The sequence below is a fragment of the Sorex fumeus genome, unplaced genomic scaffold, assembly GCF_029834395.1.
Source record: "Sorex fumeus unplaced genomic scaffold, SorFum_2.1 ptg000006l, whole genome shotgun sequence".
Classification (NCBI taxonomy): Eukaryota; Metazoa; Chordata; class Mammalia; order Eulipotyphla; family Soricidae; genus Sorex; species Sorex fumeus.
In genome coordinates, this window is record NW_026606063.1 from 906,234 (window position 1) to 923,978 (window position 17,745).

General features: G+C 58.9%; 1 protein-coding gene across 1 annotated transcript in view; it reads left to right on the forward strand.

Moving 5' to 3' along the window:
* The first annotated feature begins 320 nt into the window (after window positions 1-320).
* PRKD3 (protein kinase D3) overlaps window positions 321-17,745 on the forward strand; it is a 36,226-nt gene continuing 18,801 nt past the window's right edge. The window contains exons 1-5 of the mRNA XM_056122817.1: window positions 321-653; window positions 11,418-11,556; window positions 12,449-12,580; window positions 12,891-13,048; window positions 14,261-14,453. Of these exons, the coding sequence (XP_055978792.1) occupies window positions 375-653; window positions 11,418-11,556; window positions 12,449-12,580; window positions 12,891-13,048; window positions 14,261-14,453 (901 nt within the window). The 5' untranslated portion in view covers window positions 321-374. The remainder of the gene's footprint in view (window positions 654-11,417; window positions 11,557-12,448; window positions 12,581-12,890; window positions 13,049-14,260; window positions 14,454-17,745) is intronic.

The window sequence follows — 17,745 nt, forward strand, 5'->3', positions numbered from 1 at the left end:
GCATGGGGGGCATCTAGGCATTGCGCCCGGGGACAGGCACCGCCAGGGCGCCCGGAGACACCGGCCAGCGAGCCAGCGCCTGCCCGGCATGGACTTCCTGAGGCCGAGGGCCGGGGCGTGCGGCCGGCTGGGGGGCAGCGGCTGAGACGTGGGGCCGGCTCCGTGCTGCAGTTCCTCCCTGGCCGTGAGCCCGGCACCGGGGTTCGGGGGAGCAGCCCAGCCCGCGGCATGAGCGGCCCGAAAGAGGAAGCCGCGCCTCTCGCCGCCGTCTACAGGGGCTCCGGCCCGTCTCCCAGCCCCCGGGTTTGAAGCGACCCCCTCCAGCCCCGGCAGGACCCCGCCAGCTGTCTAGGGAGCGACACCCCGGCAGGCAGATGTCTGCCAACAGCTCCCCACCCCCAGCACCGAGGACGCAGCCGCCCGCCGTGCCCCCCGCGCCCTCGCCGACGTCCAGCCCCAAGACGGGACTCGCCGCCCGGCCGTCCAATGGTGGCAGCTTCGGGGCCGCATCGCTCACCGCCTCCCGCGGCTCCGTGCACACCGTGTCCTTCCTGCTGCAGATCGGCCTGACGCGCGAGAGCGTGGCCCTGGACGCCCAGGAGCCGTCGCTGTCCGCCGTCAAGGACCTCGTCTGCTCCATCGTCTACCAGAAGGTGGGTGCGTGCCTGGCCGGGACCCAGGCCCCCGGCCCCACACGTGGCGCGTGCACGAGGAGACCCCTCGGGACGCTCCCGCTCGCCCTCGAGGCCGGCCCCCAGCCCCCAGCCCCCAGTGGGAGCCATCGTCCCAGCTTTATTTTTCATTCTTATTTGTGCTGATTCTGGGGCCACGTGTGACTCTCACGGTTTTGAACACGGGAGGGGAGACACGGACGTTTGACAGGGAGGTCCTGCTTGCACCCACTGACTCCCCCCTGCAACTCCTGCCCAGAGAGATTTTCAGGAACCCTCATTGGGTGTCTTTAAGACTCATGATTTTGGGGGCCGGAGAGATAGGTAGGGCTCTTGCCTTGCACGCAGCTGACCCAGTTCAGTCCTGGCATCCCACTTGGTCCCCTGAGCATTGCCGGGGGTAGTTCCTGAGCACAGAGCCAGGAGTAGCCCCTGAGCTCTCTCTCTATGGTCTCTCAGGGGTTCCTCCTGGCTCTGCACTCGGGAATTACTCCTGGTGCTGCTCAGGGGACCATATGGGATGCTGGGGATCGAACCCGGGTCGGCCGCGTGCAAGACAAAAGCCTTCCCGGCTGTGCTATCGCTCCTGCCCCAGAGCTGATCTATTCTTGATCCTGTCATAAAACTATGATTCCTGTGAATTAATTTTTTAATTCATTTTCCTCTTCCTTCCCTTTCACTGTTGTTAGGGCACCAGGAACTGCACCATTGTTTGCAGTGAAGGCTGAGGACTGGCACCCCAGCTGGGGTCTGCCGGGGGTGACCAGCCTTGGGTCCCAGCTGGGCCCGTGGGGACCCCGGGGCGATGCTGGGAGGGCGTCTGCAGGGCTGCAGATTCTCCGCCACTGAGCTCTCTCTCACCCCTCAGTCCACCTTTAAGGCATCAAGGATAAGTTTCAAGCAAATCAGAATACTTCCAAAAATGGGCGAGGTGGATCTCTGTGGATTCTGAGTTCCATCTTAATGTGTTTGCTTCTATCCTTTGTCACTGGCCTGTGATGTCAGAGAAATTAACAGTCGAAAAAAAAAATGTTGGGTGATCCATCAAAGTGGCGCAGACTTCCTGCGCTTTATTGCTTTATTAATTCTCGCCGTGCGGGGCCTGAACCAGCCCTCCCGGGGGCCAGGCCATGCTCTGCCTTCCTGCGTCCCCGTGGGCCTGGCTTGCTGGCTGGGCCTTAGAGGAAGGTCCCCTCTCCTTTGGGATTCGGCAGGGTCCTCGCCACATCTTCAAAGGCCTTTGCTTGCAACTGTCCATCCCTCGCTGTGACAGAGATTTTTTTTTTTTCCCAAATGTTTGTTGGTAACAAGGTTGTGGTTTTTAATTTTTGTTTGTTTGTTTGTTTGGGGGCCACACCCGGCAGTGCTCATGGCTAACTTCTGGCTGCACTCAGAATCACTCCTGGTGGTGCTGGGGGACCCGATGGGATGCTGATGCTGGGGTCCAACCCTGCTCAGTCGCATGTAAGGCAAATGCCCTCTCCACTGTACTATCACTCTAGCCCCTGGCCCCTGTGCTTTCTGTTTTTGTTTTTGGCTTTTTGGGTCACACCCAGCGATGCTCAGGGGTTCCTCCTGGCTCTGCACTCAGGCATTACTCCTGGCGGTGCTCGGGGGACCATAGGGGATGCTGGGAATAGAACCTGGGTCGACCTTGCAAGGCAAACGCCCTCCCCGCTGTGCTGTCGCTCCCCTCCTCCCCTTCTTTTTAATCCGCCTGTGCTTTTTAGTTTAAAAGGAAGACTTTCTAGCTTCCATGCCATTGGCGACTCGGATGATTCCTTTCCCTCTGCGCCCGTGGAGACCCAGAGACCCGTGTCTGGTGGCGTCAGTGGGGCCGAGTCAGTTTCCAGTCCTGACGGCTTCCCTTACAGCAGACTGTGCTGTAAGATTCTCTGCAGATTGTGGGGCTGTGCAGGCCTCTTTCATGGCCACCGTTGCTTCGTTTTTGAGTCCCCGGGGAGAAGTGGGTCAGAAAGGTTCATTTCTTGGGAAACTAGATGAAAAACCACGATCCATGAAAAATGTGAGTGATGTCAAGGAAGTCAAATCGTTTTCTGGGATTTTGCTGGAGTTATTGTTCTGACCATGTTTTGGTAGACTATTTAGGATTTTGTTTATGGCATCACATCTGCAGATAGAGACCGTTTTACTTCTTCCCTTTCAATTTTGATGACTTTGTTGTCCTTTTCTTGCCTAATTGCTTTGTCCTTCATCTTAGGAAAAGCTTCCATCTTTTTACCCCGAGTATGTTGGTTTGTTCGTCATAGGCTTGTCCTTCTATGACCTGATCAGGTTGAACTTTGATCATGAATGGATATTAGATCTTATCAAAATTTTTTTTTCTCTGTAGAGAGATGATCACAATTTTTGGCCTGCCTTTTCTTCACGTGGCACTTTGCTTTGATTTGTGAAATTGTACCGAGCTTGCATCTCCGAATCAATCTCACTCTGTCATGATGTATGTAATCGTTTCGGTGGACTGTTGCATTCAGGTTGTTGATGTTTTATTGAGGGCCTTTGCGGTATGCTCCTGCAGGATACTGGCCTTTTTTCTCTCTCGCAGTATTCTGGTCTGGCTTTTGTGTCAGTGTTACACCAGCCTCATCAGATGAGTTTGGAAGTATTACCTCTCCCCCAGACTTTAGGAAGGTTTTTGAGAAGGATTATTCTTGATTAGTATTGATTCTACTTTGAGTGTTTGGTGGAACTCACCAGTTAAGTCATCTTTTCCTGGACTTCCCTTTACTGAGAATTTTTGGATAGTTCATTCACTGTCCTTACCAGAAATTGGTCTGGTTCAGATTTTTGCTTCCTTCACGATTCAGTCTTGGCAGGGCGTGTTTCTAGAACGTGCCCATTATTTTCTCTGGCTGTCAGAGTGGACCCCGGTAGCCTGTCCTCTCCGTCTGGCTGCTGTGCGAGTCCGAGTTTGAACACGCGCCTCCCTTTCTTGTCACTTGCTCTGCAGTTTGCACCCTGGGGACCCTCTGTTCCGTCTCACATTCTCTCTTTCTCCCCCTCACCTCTGAGTAAGCATCACCCCAGCCAGCTGCCATCCTCCGTCCCTGCGCTGGCGGAGTCACTGGCAGGCCCCGTGTGATGTTCTTGCTCTCTGCAGGCTTCCTCGTCGTCATCATTCCTGATATGGGTCATTTCTGGCCTCTCCTGGCCTGGACCCGGCTTCCTTCCCAATGAATGAGCTCTTGTTTTATTTATTTCCTCTCTTCTCTGTTTCTTACATTTTGGGGGGGGGGGGTGTATATGTGTGGCCAGGGGTGGGGTGGGGGTTTCTGTACCTGGCCATGTTGGGGGCTGACTTCTAACCGCACTCAAGGATCACTCCTGGCGGGGCCCAATGTCTGTAGAAAGTGCCAGATTGAAGCCAGGGTGACTTGGTCCTGTGCAAGGCGAGCGGCCCTACCCCCCCACCCCCGCCACCCAGTCCCCTCTCTCTGGTCCCCGTGACACTTTCTCTAAGGGCAGGTCGTGTGACCATCTTCGGGCTGTTTAGTCAGCTCCTGGGATTCTTTTTTTTCAACTTGAAAAAAATAATTTTATTTATTCATTTATTTTTATTTTTATTAGTGAAACACCGTGAGGTACAGTTGTAGACTTACAAATTTTTGTGCTTGGGTTTCGATTATACAGTGATCAAGTACCCATCCCTCCACCAGTGCCCATTCTCCATCACCACGAATCCCAGTATCCTTCCCACCCCCTACCCCCCCCATCCCACTCCACCCCTGTGGCAGGGCATTCCCTTTTGTTCTCTCTCTCCTTTTGGGTGCTGTGGTTTGTGAAAGAGGCATTGAGTGGCAATCATGTTTGGTCTAGAGTCTACTTTCAGCATGTTTCTCCCATCCTGGGAGGCTCCTCCCAACACCCTTTACTTGGTGCTCCCTTCTCTATCTGAGCTGCCTTCGGAGCTCAGCTTCCCTTTCCTTTGCAGTTCCCATGGGCTTTGGGACGTGTTGGCAGCTGCACCCCAAGGCCTTGCCCGAGGCCAGCACTACCGCCCTCCTGCACACCCTGGGCCGACCTCACGAGCAGGTCTGGTGTGAACCGCTGCTAGTGGCCTCTTTCCTCCCTCTCTGGGGACCCTGCCCTGTCCTCGTGGGGCCACTTGGGCTTCCTGAGCCGTGTCTGCCCCGTGGGCTCTTGCCACAGGCCTTTGCCTGCACCTTCACTGTGTCCCCGACGCCCGGTGAGTGTTGCGGGCCGCACGCGGTGGACTCGGCCTTGAGAGTGCCCGCGTCTGGTCCTGCTCTCGGTGTGGGGATCGCCCGTGCATGGGAATGAGGTTACACTCACCCAGGAGCAGCTGCCGCTGGTCAGCTGTGCTTGGATTAAGGTGTTTTTTTTTTTTTCCACAGGGACGCAACGAGTATTGTGTTGCGATTGTCAAGATTTTTCCCTTCTGCTCTGGGTCGTTTTCTCTGGTCTCTCCCTGATAGAGCTGCATGACTCCGCTGCTTTTGCAGAGTGGCTAAAGCGGGTCGCTGACACCCTGGGTGGTGGGAGACAGAAACTTGCCTGTTGCTGTCACAACCAAACAAGAACCAAACAAGAAAAACAGTTGGACTTGGGGCTGGAGCGATAGTACAGCAACTAGTGCATTTGCCTTGCACGCGGCCATCCCGGGTTCGATTCCCAGCATCCCATACGGTCCCCTAAGCACTGCCAGGAGTCATTCCTGAGTGTAGAGCCAGGAGGAACCCCTGTGCATCGTCAGGTGTGACCCAAAAAGCAAAAACAGTTGGTCTTTGCCGTGGTCAAATGAACCAAGCTCTGATCCTTTCCCATCAGCTCTAAAATCTGTGTGATGTAGACCTCGTCATGGGGGCCCGAGAGGTAGCACAGCGGGGAGGGCACTTCTTTGCACGACCCGGGTTCAACCTTCGGCATTCCATATGGTCCAACCAGGAGTGATCCCTGAGCTCAGAGCCGGGAGTCAGCCCTGGGCATCACCATCGTGGTCCAAAAACGGGGCGGGGGGACGGGGGAGAATTCACAGTGATCTCTGTCTCCCCACTCCCTTGCGGTTGACAGAATGGGGGTCAGGTGGTGTTTTGGCTTGTGCTTTATGGAAGATGCCCGCATCTTCTCCACTCTGTACCAGACGACCGAGTTATTCCTTGATGTCTGAACTCTGTGTTCTTTTTTTTTTTTTCTTCTGGCTTTTTGGGTCATGCCCGCGATGCTCAGGCATTACTCCTGGCTCTGCATTCAGGAATCATTCCTGGAAGTCCTTGGGGGACTGTCTGGGATGCCAGGAATCGAACCTGGGTCGGCCGCATGCAAGGCAAATGCTGTACTATCTCTCCGGCCCCTCTGTGAACTCTGTGAACACCCCTTTTATTGATCCAGAAAATGGGGAGTAATTACTTCTCTGTGTTTCATATGCAAGCTTCTGTTCCGGGGGCCTGGCACGTGCTGAGTGACCTGTGACCAGTGTCTCAGAGGCTGTCCCTCGGGGCCAAGGCTGACCGAGCTCCGGTGCTTCAGGTGAATGAAGTGCGCTGTGGCTTTAAGAATCAGATCAGCTTGAGTTCAGCTGATTCACCCGTTAGCTGATGTTAGCTAGTGTGAGTAACGTGCTTTACCTGCCGGCAGCTGCACCCGCCCGCAGGTCTCCCCCCTCCCGCTGTCTCTGCGCCCGAGGCTGGGCCCGGCAGAGGGCGGGGCAGACACACAGGGCCCGGGCTGGGCCCGGGAGGAGCATGCGCCCCCGTCAGCCAGGAAGAAGGCGTTGGACGTGTGTGTTGGTGTGTTTCAGGGAACGGGTGGGTCCAGATGTAAAGAAGGTCGTGGTGAGATACTTTGTGGGACAGGGACGCAGCTCGTCCGTGGAGCCCTTGGTGTGTTAGGCCCTGCCCTGACACAGCAGCAGAGCAACAGTAACAAGAACAGGCAGCCTGCAAAGAGGGTCTGATGTTCCCCGCAAGGCAGGCGCTCGGTCTTTTCTTCCCAGGTGGCTGGTTTTTGTTTTTTCCATTCAAGATTTTATTGGATGGTTTTTGGGTTTTTTTGGGGGGGGGGGTCTCAAGTCTCTAGGAGAAAAAGCGCTTGGAAACAAACAACCCCAAACCCAAAACGGCCTGAGACGTGAGTGAGCAGGAGGCAGAGAGGCAGAGCTGCCGGCCCAGGAGCCGTGCTGGGTGGGGTAGCCAGGCGCACGCCCTGTTCGGCGCTTACAGGACGTTTCGGGTCACGCCGGAGCGGGCACGAGTAATCCACAGGGATCACTTTCCAGAAATGGAGTTTAAAAACCCCGCAGTTACGGCGTTTAACACAGACATCGGCCCGACAGTGCTCCCACGATGTGTTTCAGAGGAATCGGGCGAGCTGTGGGGCATTCGCCTCGGAGGGAAACTCGGGCTGTGAAAGGTCATGAACTGGGGCTGGAGCGATAGCACAGTGGGTAGGGCATTTGCCTTGCATGTGGCTGACCCGGGTTCGATTCCCAACATCCCATATGGTCCCCTGAGCACCGCCAGGAGTAACTCCTGAGTGCAGAGCCAGGAGTAACCCCTGTGCATCGCCAGGTGTAACCCAAAAATAAAAAAAAAAGAAAGGTCATGAACTTCTGGAGCTGTCCAGTTGGCTCTCTGACTTTCTGATCAATGAAGGAAACAGCACTGTCCTCCCGTAGTTCATCAACTAGCTCGAGCGGGCACCAGTAACATCTCCTTTGTGAGACTTGTTGTTACTGTGTTTGGCATATCGAATAAGCCGCCGGGAGCTTGCCAGGCTCTGCCGTGCAGGCGGGGTACTCTCAGTAGCTTGCCGGGCTCTCCGAGAGGGATGGAGGAATCCATCCGGGTCAGCCGCATGCAAGGCAAACGCCCGACCTGCTGTGCTGTTGCTCCAGCCCAATGGTCTATCCTTATACACCAATCACACCTCTATTCCTTTAATTAGCTAATGAAGGAAATGAAGGAAGAGAATTGCTTACAGGCTTGCTGTTTAAAATGCGAATATCGACACGTGGCAGTAGAATTGGGGAGGTCCTACACCAAGTCTTCGGCCAGTCAGCATTTGTCTTCCCGACAGGCGTGACCAGCAGGGCCTCCTGGGTCTTTGGTCAAGGGACGTGAAGCCTGTCCCGCCGGCATCAACAAGCCATTCCCAGGAAAGGGACGGAGATGATGTTCCCCGTGTGTTGTCAGGGAAACTGAGGGATTCCGGTGAGGCTGTGGGGTCTCGCGGGATGTGCTGGAGAGAGAGAGGGAACGTGGCCCCGAGTGGACACTGTTTGGATCCGTCCAGCTCCGCGACACGTGCCCGGGGGAGCGGGCGGCGTTTCTGCGGTTGCTGGCATCGTGGCTGTGTCCTTGCTGATGTCGCCCAACGTGGCTTCCTTGGTTTTGAAGGCTTGAGACGCGTCCGGCATTCAGGTCACACTGAGGGCCGATGGTCATCTGTCTCGTGCAGAGGGTCGGGCCACTTCCCACGCTGGCCTCCTGCTGCCGCGAGAACTTTGATGGGGTCGACTGCAGGGTAGAGTGCGGGACCCCTCCATGGGGCCTTCCTTTGCCCCACATCGCCCGGTGCCCTCCAGGCACCTGGGCTGCCGCCGCTGCCAGCTTCCATCTCCCATAGCTGGCTGGGAGCTCCTCCTACCCAGGGTGGTGCAGAGAAAGGGCCGGTTTCTTCTAGAAAACTCCAGACTTTTCTGTTCTTTTCTCTCAGAGGGTGCCACTGAATTTTCCCCTTATTCCTTGCATGAGAATGAGATCAAGACCTGGGGCTTCTGTGCGCCCAGCTCTGCTCGGGTTCTTCCTGGCAGTGTTGGGGGGCATGTGGGGTGACAGGGGTCCTGGGGTCGGTGGGGTGCAAGACCCGAGCATTTCTCCCACCCAGGACCTTGGTCGTGTTTGGAGCCGTTTGGGGTCCTCCTGAATGGAGACGAGGGGGTTGCAGGTGCCTAGCGGGGGACAGGGGGTGCACCTCCAATTCGTGCAGGAAATCCTGGTGCTGAAGTTGGAGGATCCTCTGTCCAGCTGCTGCCAGAGGGACTTGCTGAAGCTCAGGGCGGCCGAGAGGTCAGAACCTTCTCTCAGTGCCGTGACAGGTGCTTCTAGTTCTGTTTTGGCGGTTGGGGTCTGGGCCACACCTGGGAGTGCTCGGGGCTGACTCCTGACTCTGTGCTCAAGGATCACTCCCAGTGGTGTTGGGGAAATCAAACCCGGGCCGGTAGGGAGCCTGGCCCCAAGACTGTCCCTCGGCCGTCCAGTTGCCGGTTCTTATTAAATGTGTGACTAGTCAGTCTTCCAGACAGGAAATGGGTCACTTGAGCCTTACACGGGATTTCCGGGTTGACGTGGAGGAGGCTGAAGAGTGGACGTTTCCGTTAGGAGGGCGCTGGATGGTGGCTGGGATGTGGCCCGCCGTCTGTTCAGCCCCGATCCTCACGTCGGCTCATAAACCAAAGTGAAGGGCGGGTCCGCCCGGCCGTCCCAGTGCCCGTGCCTCCTGGACGGTAAGGCCTGAGAACGGGCCCGTCTACGTGGCAGCTGACCTGGGATTCAGCCAGGCGGTGACTGCCCGATCCCTTCCCCGCCACAAAGCCCCTGCCTGCCCTCCCCACGGAGCCCTGACCCACAAGTCATCACTCGGTGACTTGCGTGAGCCTGGGGGTGCCCAGCACCCAAGGGAGGAAGAATCGCATTCTCCTTTTTGGGTCACACCCAGTGATGCTCAGGGGTTGCTCCTGGCTCTGAGCTTAGGAATTTCCCCTGGCGGTGCTCGGGGGACCCTGTAGGATGCCGGGGATTGAACCCTGGTCGGCTGCGTGCAAGGCAAACACCTTCCCTGCTGTGCTCGCACTCTCCTTTAAGCCCAGGCCATTTCCTCGCTGTGGTGTGTCTCTGCTGGGGGGTGGGCAAGCCCAGGAATGGACCCTGGAGCCCGAGAGACGAGTGTTTGGGTGGACATGCAGGGCTGTGATTCTCAACAGCTGTGAGGGTTTCTGGGGAGCACTCAGACTGGAGTCCGTGTGAGAATTGGCACCCGAAGCAGCAGTACCAGGGATCTCAGAAATCCCCAACTCATGGAGGATCCCTGGCATGTCATTCGGGGTCCCCTAGATCCTGGGGCACGCCTGGCATGTGCAGCCAGCTGCCCTCACAGCCACTCCATTCCTCGGCACCCTGCAGAAGCCCCGCTGCGAAAACTCACAGTCCTGTGCTCGCTGCGTCAGAGGGTCTGATTCCTTGTTAAGGGGTGCCAGGGTTTGACCCGTGTGTGATGCAGTGACTGTCCCCCGTGTTCCTGCCCTCACGTTATGGAGACAGTGCAGAACCCTGCCGCGTGCAGTGCTCCCGCTGCAGTGCTCCTCTGTGGAGTGTGAGAACAGACGTGGTGGGCTCGAGAAGGCATGCTTGCCGTCAGTGAGATTGTGCCTGCACCCCCCCCCCCCCCCCCCGGGCTGCTGAGGGCCGAGTGCGAACCCTTGGCTTGGCTTCTCGCGTTCGCGGGGCTTCGAGTCTGAGGCTCCCGGTGGAACAGTATTTTCCTCTCGGGCTGACAGTCTCGCCGCTGGGGACAGATGCGGGGCTGTGTGGGGCGTCGGCCCGGCTGTGGCTTCTCCGTCCACCCGGGAACATGCCTGATCTCCCTGCCGGGCTGGCCCAGACCCTGCTACATCACTCGGGATTCTCGGCATTTTGCTGTGGGCTTGTGCTAACGTCGTCTCCCCTGCCGGTGGCAGCTCTGAAGCCCTCTGAGTGCCACGGCAGAGAGCGGGGTGGGGCGCTCGTGCAGGGGTGGGAGATTGAGCCCACGTTTGGTTTCCTCCCACCACGGGGCCCTTGATGTGCCCCTCGTCGGCCCCAGAACCCAAAGAACCCTGGGGGGTGGTGCACGCTAGGAGCTGGGGTCCTGGGGCCCTGGAGGAGGCTGTCTTGTCGCTCTGACCCTGCCTGCGGGAGCCGGGTGCACCATGTTCCGTTTCCTCGAGGGACAGAGACAGGCAGGTGGGCTCAGGAGACGGGGCCGCCTGGGGCTCCAGTCCCACCGTCCAGCTCTCGAGCTCAGCGCCGTGAGGTCCGGCCCGAGAGTCCTGCTGCCCCAAGGCCGCTGCTCACCCGGCCAGAGCCCCCCCGGGTCAAGGGCCTGTGGGGGACCCACCCTGGGGGGCGGCCAGGATGGCCCTAGCGTGTATCACCCCGCCCCAGCCGTGGCCACCGTCCTCCTGCACTCTGGAACAGGACGAGAAGGGGCAGCAGAAATGGGGACAGCACCCGAGGCCCCGGAGTCAGTTTTTAGGCCTTCGCCGGGTCCCAGCCAACAGCCCCTGCCAGGCAAGCGCTCGTCGGACAGCTTCACCACGGGGCCACCAAGTCTGCGCTGAGGCCGCTGAGCCACTGGGGCCGGCAGACTGTTCCGGTCATCACTGTCGCTCTCGGCCTGATGGGCTCCTGCCGGCCTGCCCTGGTCACTGGGCTCCTGTGGGGCCGGGACCCGAGCTGGGCCGGCCATGGACGGGGCAGGCGCCCTCTCCACCCTGCTCTCGCGTCTCAGTCGCTCTCGGCCCTGGGCGGCTGTTGTCAGGGCGCTCGCGCTGGCGTCTCTGAAGCCTGACTTGGTCTGACTGAGTCCTGCCGAGCAGCACGACCCCAGGGGCCACTCGGTTTCTGGTCCGGGCGTGGCCGTGGCGGCCTCTGTCTTGCCCTCCCGATCCCACCCGCAGCCTTGCTGGGGCCGGCCCCGAGGCACTCACGCCCGCCTCCCTCCCCCCAGTTTCCAGAGTGTGGATTCTTCGGCATGTACGACAAAATCCTCCTCTTCCGCCACGACATGAACTCCGAGAACATCCTGCAGCTTCTCACCTCGGCCGACGAGATACATGAGGGGGACCTGGTGGAGGTGGTGCTGTCAGGTAGGCGAGGGCTGCCTGGAGGTGGTGCCGTCGGGTAGGTGAGCGCTGCCTGGGGGAGGCGGCACCGTCAGGCGAGGGTCCTCTTCTCTCCAGGAAGCCGCCTCTGGGGCACCCAGGCTGACGTCTTCCCTCCTGCTCATGGTCACCTGGTGGGGTCTGCTCCCCGCTCGGGGGTGCAGGAAACTGCTCGTCCCAGGGCCTTCAGCAGGGACGTGGCCATTGGCTTTTTGTTTTGCGGGTCCGCACATGGCGGTGCTCAGGGCCGGGCTCTGTGCTCAGGGATCATCCTGGGGGGCTCGGGGCACCAGAGGGGGTACCAGGGACCAGAGCCAGGTTGTCTGTCCAGGGCACGTGCCCTGTTCGCTGTCCTGTCTGCTCAGCCCGGGGGACTGGCCGCTGGACTGGGGGGGGGGAGCATTGTGCTGCTGGGAGTGGGGGACGCTGACCAGCGCCAGGGACGCTGCCCCTCCTGGCTGTGGGGGCTGGGGAGGGTCTCCGAGTGGTGTGGGCAGGGGCCGTGCTGTGCCCACTCTCTGCTGGCTCCCGGGCCTGTGGTTGGTCTGCCCTCTGCGATCAGCCCCTCTGCGCCCCCCCCGCCCCCCGTGACGGCAGGACAGGAGACAGCGGCCCCCTCGGCGCCCTCTCCCCCGCCTCCGTGGCAGCAGGACAGGGGAGACAGAGGCCGGGCAGGCGGGTCCGAGTCCAGCTGTGTCCTCGCCCGTGGAGGCCATGCCAACCCCAGGCCTTGGCCGTGGCCTCCCTGGCACTGGGGCCCTGTGGCCGGCCGCCTGTGGGCTCTGTCCCCTGCGCCGGTGGGTGAGGTGGGCCCGTCCGTGCCCCCCCCCCTACCCCCCCCTCCCGCCAGGCTGACCAGCTGCTCTCGTCTCCGCAGCCCTGGCCACGGTCGAGGACTTCCAGATCCGGCCGCACGCGCTCTACGTGCACTCGTACAAGGCGCCCGCCTTCTGCGACTACTGCGGGGAGATGCTGTGGGGCCTGGTGCGGCAGGGCCTCAAGTGCGAAGGTAGGGCCGAGGCGGGCGGGCCGCGGGGGCTCTGGGCACGGGCGCGCGGAACAGCGGGACTCGGCCCCACGCGGGCGCTCACTGACCCGACGGGGCCCGCCCAGCCCCTGCGGCCTGCCAGCCGCTCCCACTCTGCCCTTTGGGTTTCTGGTCTGAGCTCAGAGACGCTCAGGGCAAAAGAAGCAAACCAGTGCTCAGCTAGGAAGCCGCGAGGTGGCGTGGGCTCTCGGGGACCGTGTCAGCCCCGGGAGGGGGCGCGGGTTCGGGAGAGAGTGCAGTGCCTCACTTCCTGCCTTTCCAACACGCTCAGGCTGTGGCTTGAACTACCATAAACGATGTGCCTTCAAGATCCCCAATAACTGCAGCGGCGTGAGGAAGCGGCGCCTGTCCAACGTGTCTCTGCCGGGCCCCGGCCTCTCGGTCCCAAGGACCCTGCAGACGGAGTGTGCGGCCCTGCCCGCGGAGGAGGTAGGTGCAACTGCAGGAGCCAGGCAGCCTTCCTGGAACACGAGGCGTGTGCCGAAGCGGAAACTGAAAGGACCTCGTGGAGGCGGGCTCTCCGAGAGAGAGAGTGTGTGTGTGTGTGTGTGTGTGTGTGTGTGTGTGTGTGTGTGTGTGTGTCTGGGGCCTGTGGCTGTGCATGGGGTGGGCCGTGGGGATTTAGGGCCGCAGCTGCAAACACACTCAGCCCTCCCTGTGCAGTTCCTTCCTGCCTCCTGTCACCTTCCCCTACTCCCTCCTCCCCCCGCCTCGTGTGTTGTGGTTTCATGTGTGTCCCTGTGATCTGTTGTCTGTCTCTGTGTCCTCAGCGTTACATAGAATTAAATTTTCCTGCCTGTGCTTCAGTATTAAAGTCTGAAAGACTGAGACTGTTTCAGAAGATTCTCGGGCTTTCAGTATGAGTCACACAGACACTTTGTAACTTTGTTTCCTTCTTTGTGATGATTTCCGGGTAAGGTTTTCTGAAGAGATCTGAGCACCTGGAACTCGGCCATGCACATCGGGGAGGGCACTTGCCTTGCACATGGTCGAGCCAGGTTTGATCCCCGACATCCCATAGGGTCCCCCAGCACTGCTGGGAGTGATTCCTGAATGCAGAGATGGGAACCCCTGAGCACTGCCAGGGGAGGCCCACAGACGGACAGATCTGTACGTCTTTTGTGCATTTATCTTTTGGGGTGGGGGTCACACCCGGCAGTGCGCAAGGGTTACTCCTGGTTTGCCCTCAGGAATTACTCCTGATGGTGCTCAGGGGACCCTATGGGATGCCGGGAATTGAACCCGGGTTGGCCGCGTGCAAGGCGAACGCCCTCCCCACTGTACTATCGCTCTAGCCCTGTCGTGCATTCATCTTCCGGCTTTTGTTCTTTATTTGTAAAAATGCTGTGTGTGCCTGGGAAATAGTTAATCACTGAATATGTGTGTGTGAGGACGAGAACATCCTTGAAGTTGTTGGGTGTCTTATTTTAAATAAATAAAAGCAGAGAAATGCTGATCTTTGCTCGGCAGGGGAGCGGGTTGGGCTTCAGAGGTCGCTGCCGGCAGCCCCGCGTCTGGAGTTTCGGCTCTAGCGTTTCGTAGCTGGCCTTTATGCTCAGGCCCTGATCTTGGTACTTGGGGTCGGGGGGCTGGGGGGGCTGGTGCTGCCTGTCCTGAGCTGGAACCCGCCTTCTCTCGCAGTCACACGTTCACCAGGAGCCCAGTAAGAGGATCCCTTCCTGGAGTGGGCGTCCCATCTGGATGGAGAAGATGGTGCTGTGCAGAGTGAAGGTCCCGCACACGTTCGCCGTGCACTCCTATGCCCGGCCCACCGTCTGCCAGTACTGCAAGCGCCTGCTCAAGGGCCTCTTCCGCCAGGGTCTGCAGTGCAAAGGTAGGCACCTCCATCCCCAGGGCTGCAGTGCAAAGGTAGGCGCCTCCATCCCCAGGGCTGCAGTGCAAAGGTAGGCGCCTCTATCCCCAGGGCTGCAGTGCAGATGTAGGCACCTCTATCCCCAGGGCCTACCGTGCAAAGGTAGGCACCTCCATCCCCAGGGCTGCAGTGCAAAGGTAGGCGCCTCCATCCCCCAGGGCGTAGGGAGCAAAGGGAGGACCCCTCAGTCCCCTGGGGCATGGAGTGTAAAGGGAGGCCCCTTTATCCCCAGAACACACAGTGCAGTGGGAAGGGCTCCGTGATTTACTTTCTTTTTAAAGCATTGGATCCTTTGGGGGCTGGAGGGATAGCACAGCGGGGAGGGCATTTGCCTTGCACACAGCTGACTCTGGTTCAATCCCTGCATCCCATAGTGTCCCCAGAGCCCACCGGAAGTAAGCCCTGAGCACCGCCTTTGATCACTTTGATCACTCTTTGTCATCATCCCTTCCCCTGGCCGTGGCGCCCGCCCGCCCCCAGGTCACATCCCCCTGTGCCCACACCCTGCTCACCAGGGGCTATCCTTCCCACCTGGGGCTCTGCTGTCGCCGGGGTCATAGCCCAGCTTGGCGGCGCCCGCATGCTGTGTCTGCTGGGGCTCCGGGAGCCCATCCTGGGGTCTGCACTCCCACCCCTCTGCTCCCACCAGGTCGGGGTCTGCCACTGCTGAGCAGCCCTCCGGCCCGGGGCGTTTTTCCTGGTAAAATTCAGACTTGCGCTTGCTGACAGATCCAGGCTTGAAGTCTTCCTAGTCCAAAGCCTTTGCCGCAGACGGGGCTTGTGTCTGTGTCTGTGTCTGTGGACCAGATTCCCCGGGCGGTGTGTGCCAGGGCACGGCAGGCTCGGCACAGACGCGGGAGGGCGTGACTCTGCCTATAAGGTGCCCGCCCAAACACGGTCACCAAAGGTTTCTTCCACTGGCGCCCAGGGTCCGGACTCGGGGTTCGCCCAGCGCGTGAAGAGTGCTGTCCTCTGTCCATCCGTGTTCACATGTACCACACCCACTCTCATACACATGTTCCCACGCATCCTTATCCTCACCGTTACCTGCTCACAAACTCTTACACAGTCACGCATGTGCCACACGTATGTGCCACACACACACATACGCCCACACTCTCACACTCACCCCCGCACTCACTCCCGTGCAGACACCCACACACGCACTTACACGCACATTCCCTCTCCCAGTTACGTGCCTTGGAGAGTGACATGAACGTGGTCAGCCCAGAGAGTCGTCCCTGAGCTGGACTGGCCGTAGGGAACATGAACTGGTCGTGCCCGGTGCCACTGTCCTGGCGCACCGTTCCAGGCTCCCGGCCCCGTCCTCGGGCAGTGCTTGGGGCAGAAAATGTACTTTGGTCTCATGGGATTTTTTTGGTCAGTGTTCTCCAAAGTGGGCGATACCCCCGCCCCCAACACACACACACACACACACGCGCGCACACACACACACACACACACACACACACACACACACAGAGGCTGCTGTAATGCTGGGGTGGGTAAAATTGGGGAACGCTTTTAGTTTATTCTTGTAAAAATCGTAGATTTTTCGGTCCGGGGGGTAGGGGAAATCATACGCTGAGTGGTGGTGGCTATTTTTGGTTTTGTTTTCTTGAAAGTCAGTCTGGGACCCTCTGTTATAATTGTTGTCGGTCTGTTCTTTTACATAGTAGGAGTAGTTTTGCAACCGAGTTATCTCGTATTGTCTAAAAAACATTAGTCTTGAGATTTCTGCTATAGTAAATTCTGTTTACAGTTGTATATGGATTCAAGGGTATAAGAAAGGAGAACTGGGGCTGGAGCGATAGTACAGCAGTAAGGGGGTTGCCTGCACGAGGCTGACTCGGGTTGAGTTCCTGGCATCCCAGAGGTTCCCCTGCCAGGAGTAATTCCTGAGTGCAGAGCCAGCAGGAGCCCCTGTGCATCACTGGGTTTGACCCACAAAGCCAAAAACAAAGAGAAAGAAAGAAAGAAAGAAAGACAGACAGAAGAACTTCCCTTGGTAACGTGCGGCAGTGCAGACCTTCACATAGCTACAGGCTATGCAGAGATTATGGTCGCGTGAGGCCAGGGCAGACGTCAGTGTTGGTGGCTTCTCTCGAACACACGCTGCTGTGTAGTTCACGCTGGAAAGAACCGGCCCAGGGCCTGGAGGGTTCAGCAGGGTCTGGCCTCCAGGACACCCTGGGCACCGCCGGGTGTGGCCCCCAAGCAAAACAGAGTGTGGCCGCAGCCTCTCAGGCATGTCTGGGGCGGGAGTCTGAAGGTCAGCTGTCCACGGTTCAGCCCACAGCAGACTGATGAAGGGAGAGATGTGGGGAGACGCGTTCTGGGAACCTCGTCCAGGGAGGAGCCGGCACGCGCAAAGTGTGTCGTGAACGAGTTTAAGGAAAATCCCCGCGCTGCCGCCACGGGGTTATTAGTTCACCGATTTTACCGCCTAAAAGAAGTGTTTGTTCAGAGTTGCTGAATCAGAAAGTAGCAGGTCGTCTTCCTGAAGTTACCTAAGCTATTTTCATTATAAAAAAAAAAGTTTCCATTGCTTTCAGTACTTTCCTTATAGAAATACGTTTCACGTATTTCGGTGTTTCCCGTATCTTTCGGAGTCGCGCCACTCCAAAAGAAACGTTGCCCTCATGTTCATCTGTCGGGCTCGAAGAAAGAATCCACTCAAAGCAGACAGGCTGCATCCTGGAGAGGATTCGCAGTCCTGAGAGCAGCTTTTCATGCCTCTGTGAATGCCTCGCTTTGTTGTGTGAGGACTTCAAAGGCAGCGGGAAGGCGGAGGGTCTGAGACAGCCAGTGGGCGAGGCGGGGAGGGGGGCGCCCCCTGAGCAGGGCTGGAGTCTGGGTCCTTGGTGCAAAGTCGCCAAAGGGGCCGACGGGCTTGAAGCCGGGGGCTCTCGGCGTAGCCCGAGCGTCCGAGGGCCGCTCTCCAGGATGTGTGCAGGACAGTGGTGTGTCACCACGTGTGCATGCCTGGTCTGTCAGGCTCAGGCAGGGCTCAGGCCTCTTCCTGGCACCGTGCCATGCCCGCACTGCCAAGCCCAGCCCTGGTGGTCCCCAGATACCATTAGGACCAGCCGAGGCCACGGGCGTGGAGTGTGGGCTCTCAGACCAAGAAATTAACGGTGGGCCGCGCCCTTGCTGGGTGGCCCGTTGGCACATGGGGACTCGGGTTCCCTCCCCGGCCCCTTGCGGCCCCCCAAGCACGGCTGGGAGCGACCCTGGAGCCCAGAGCCAGAAG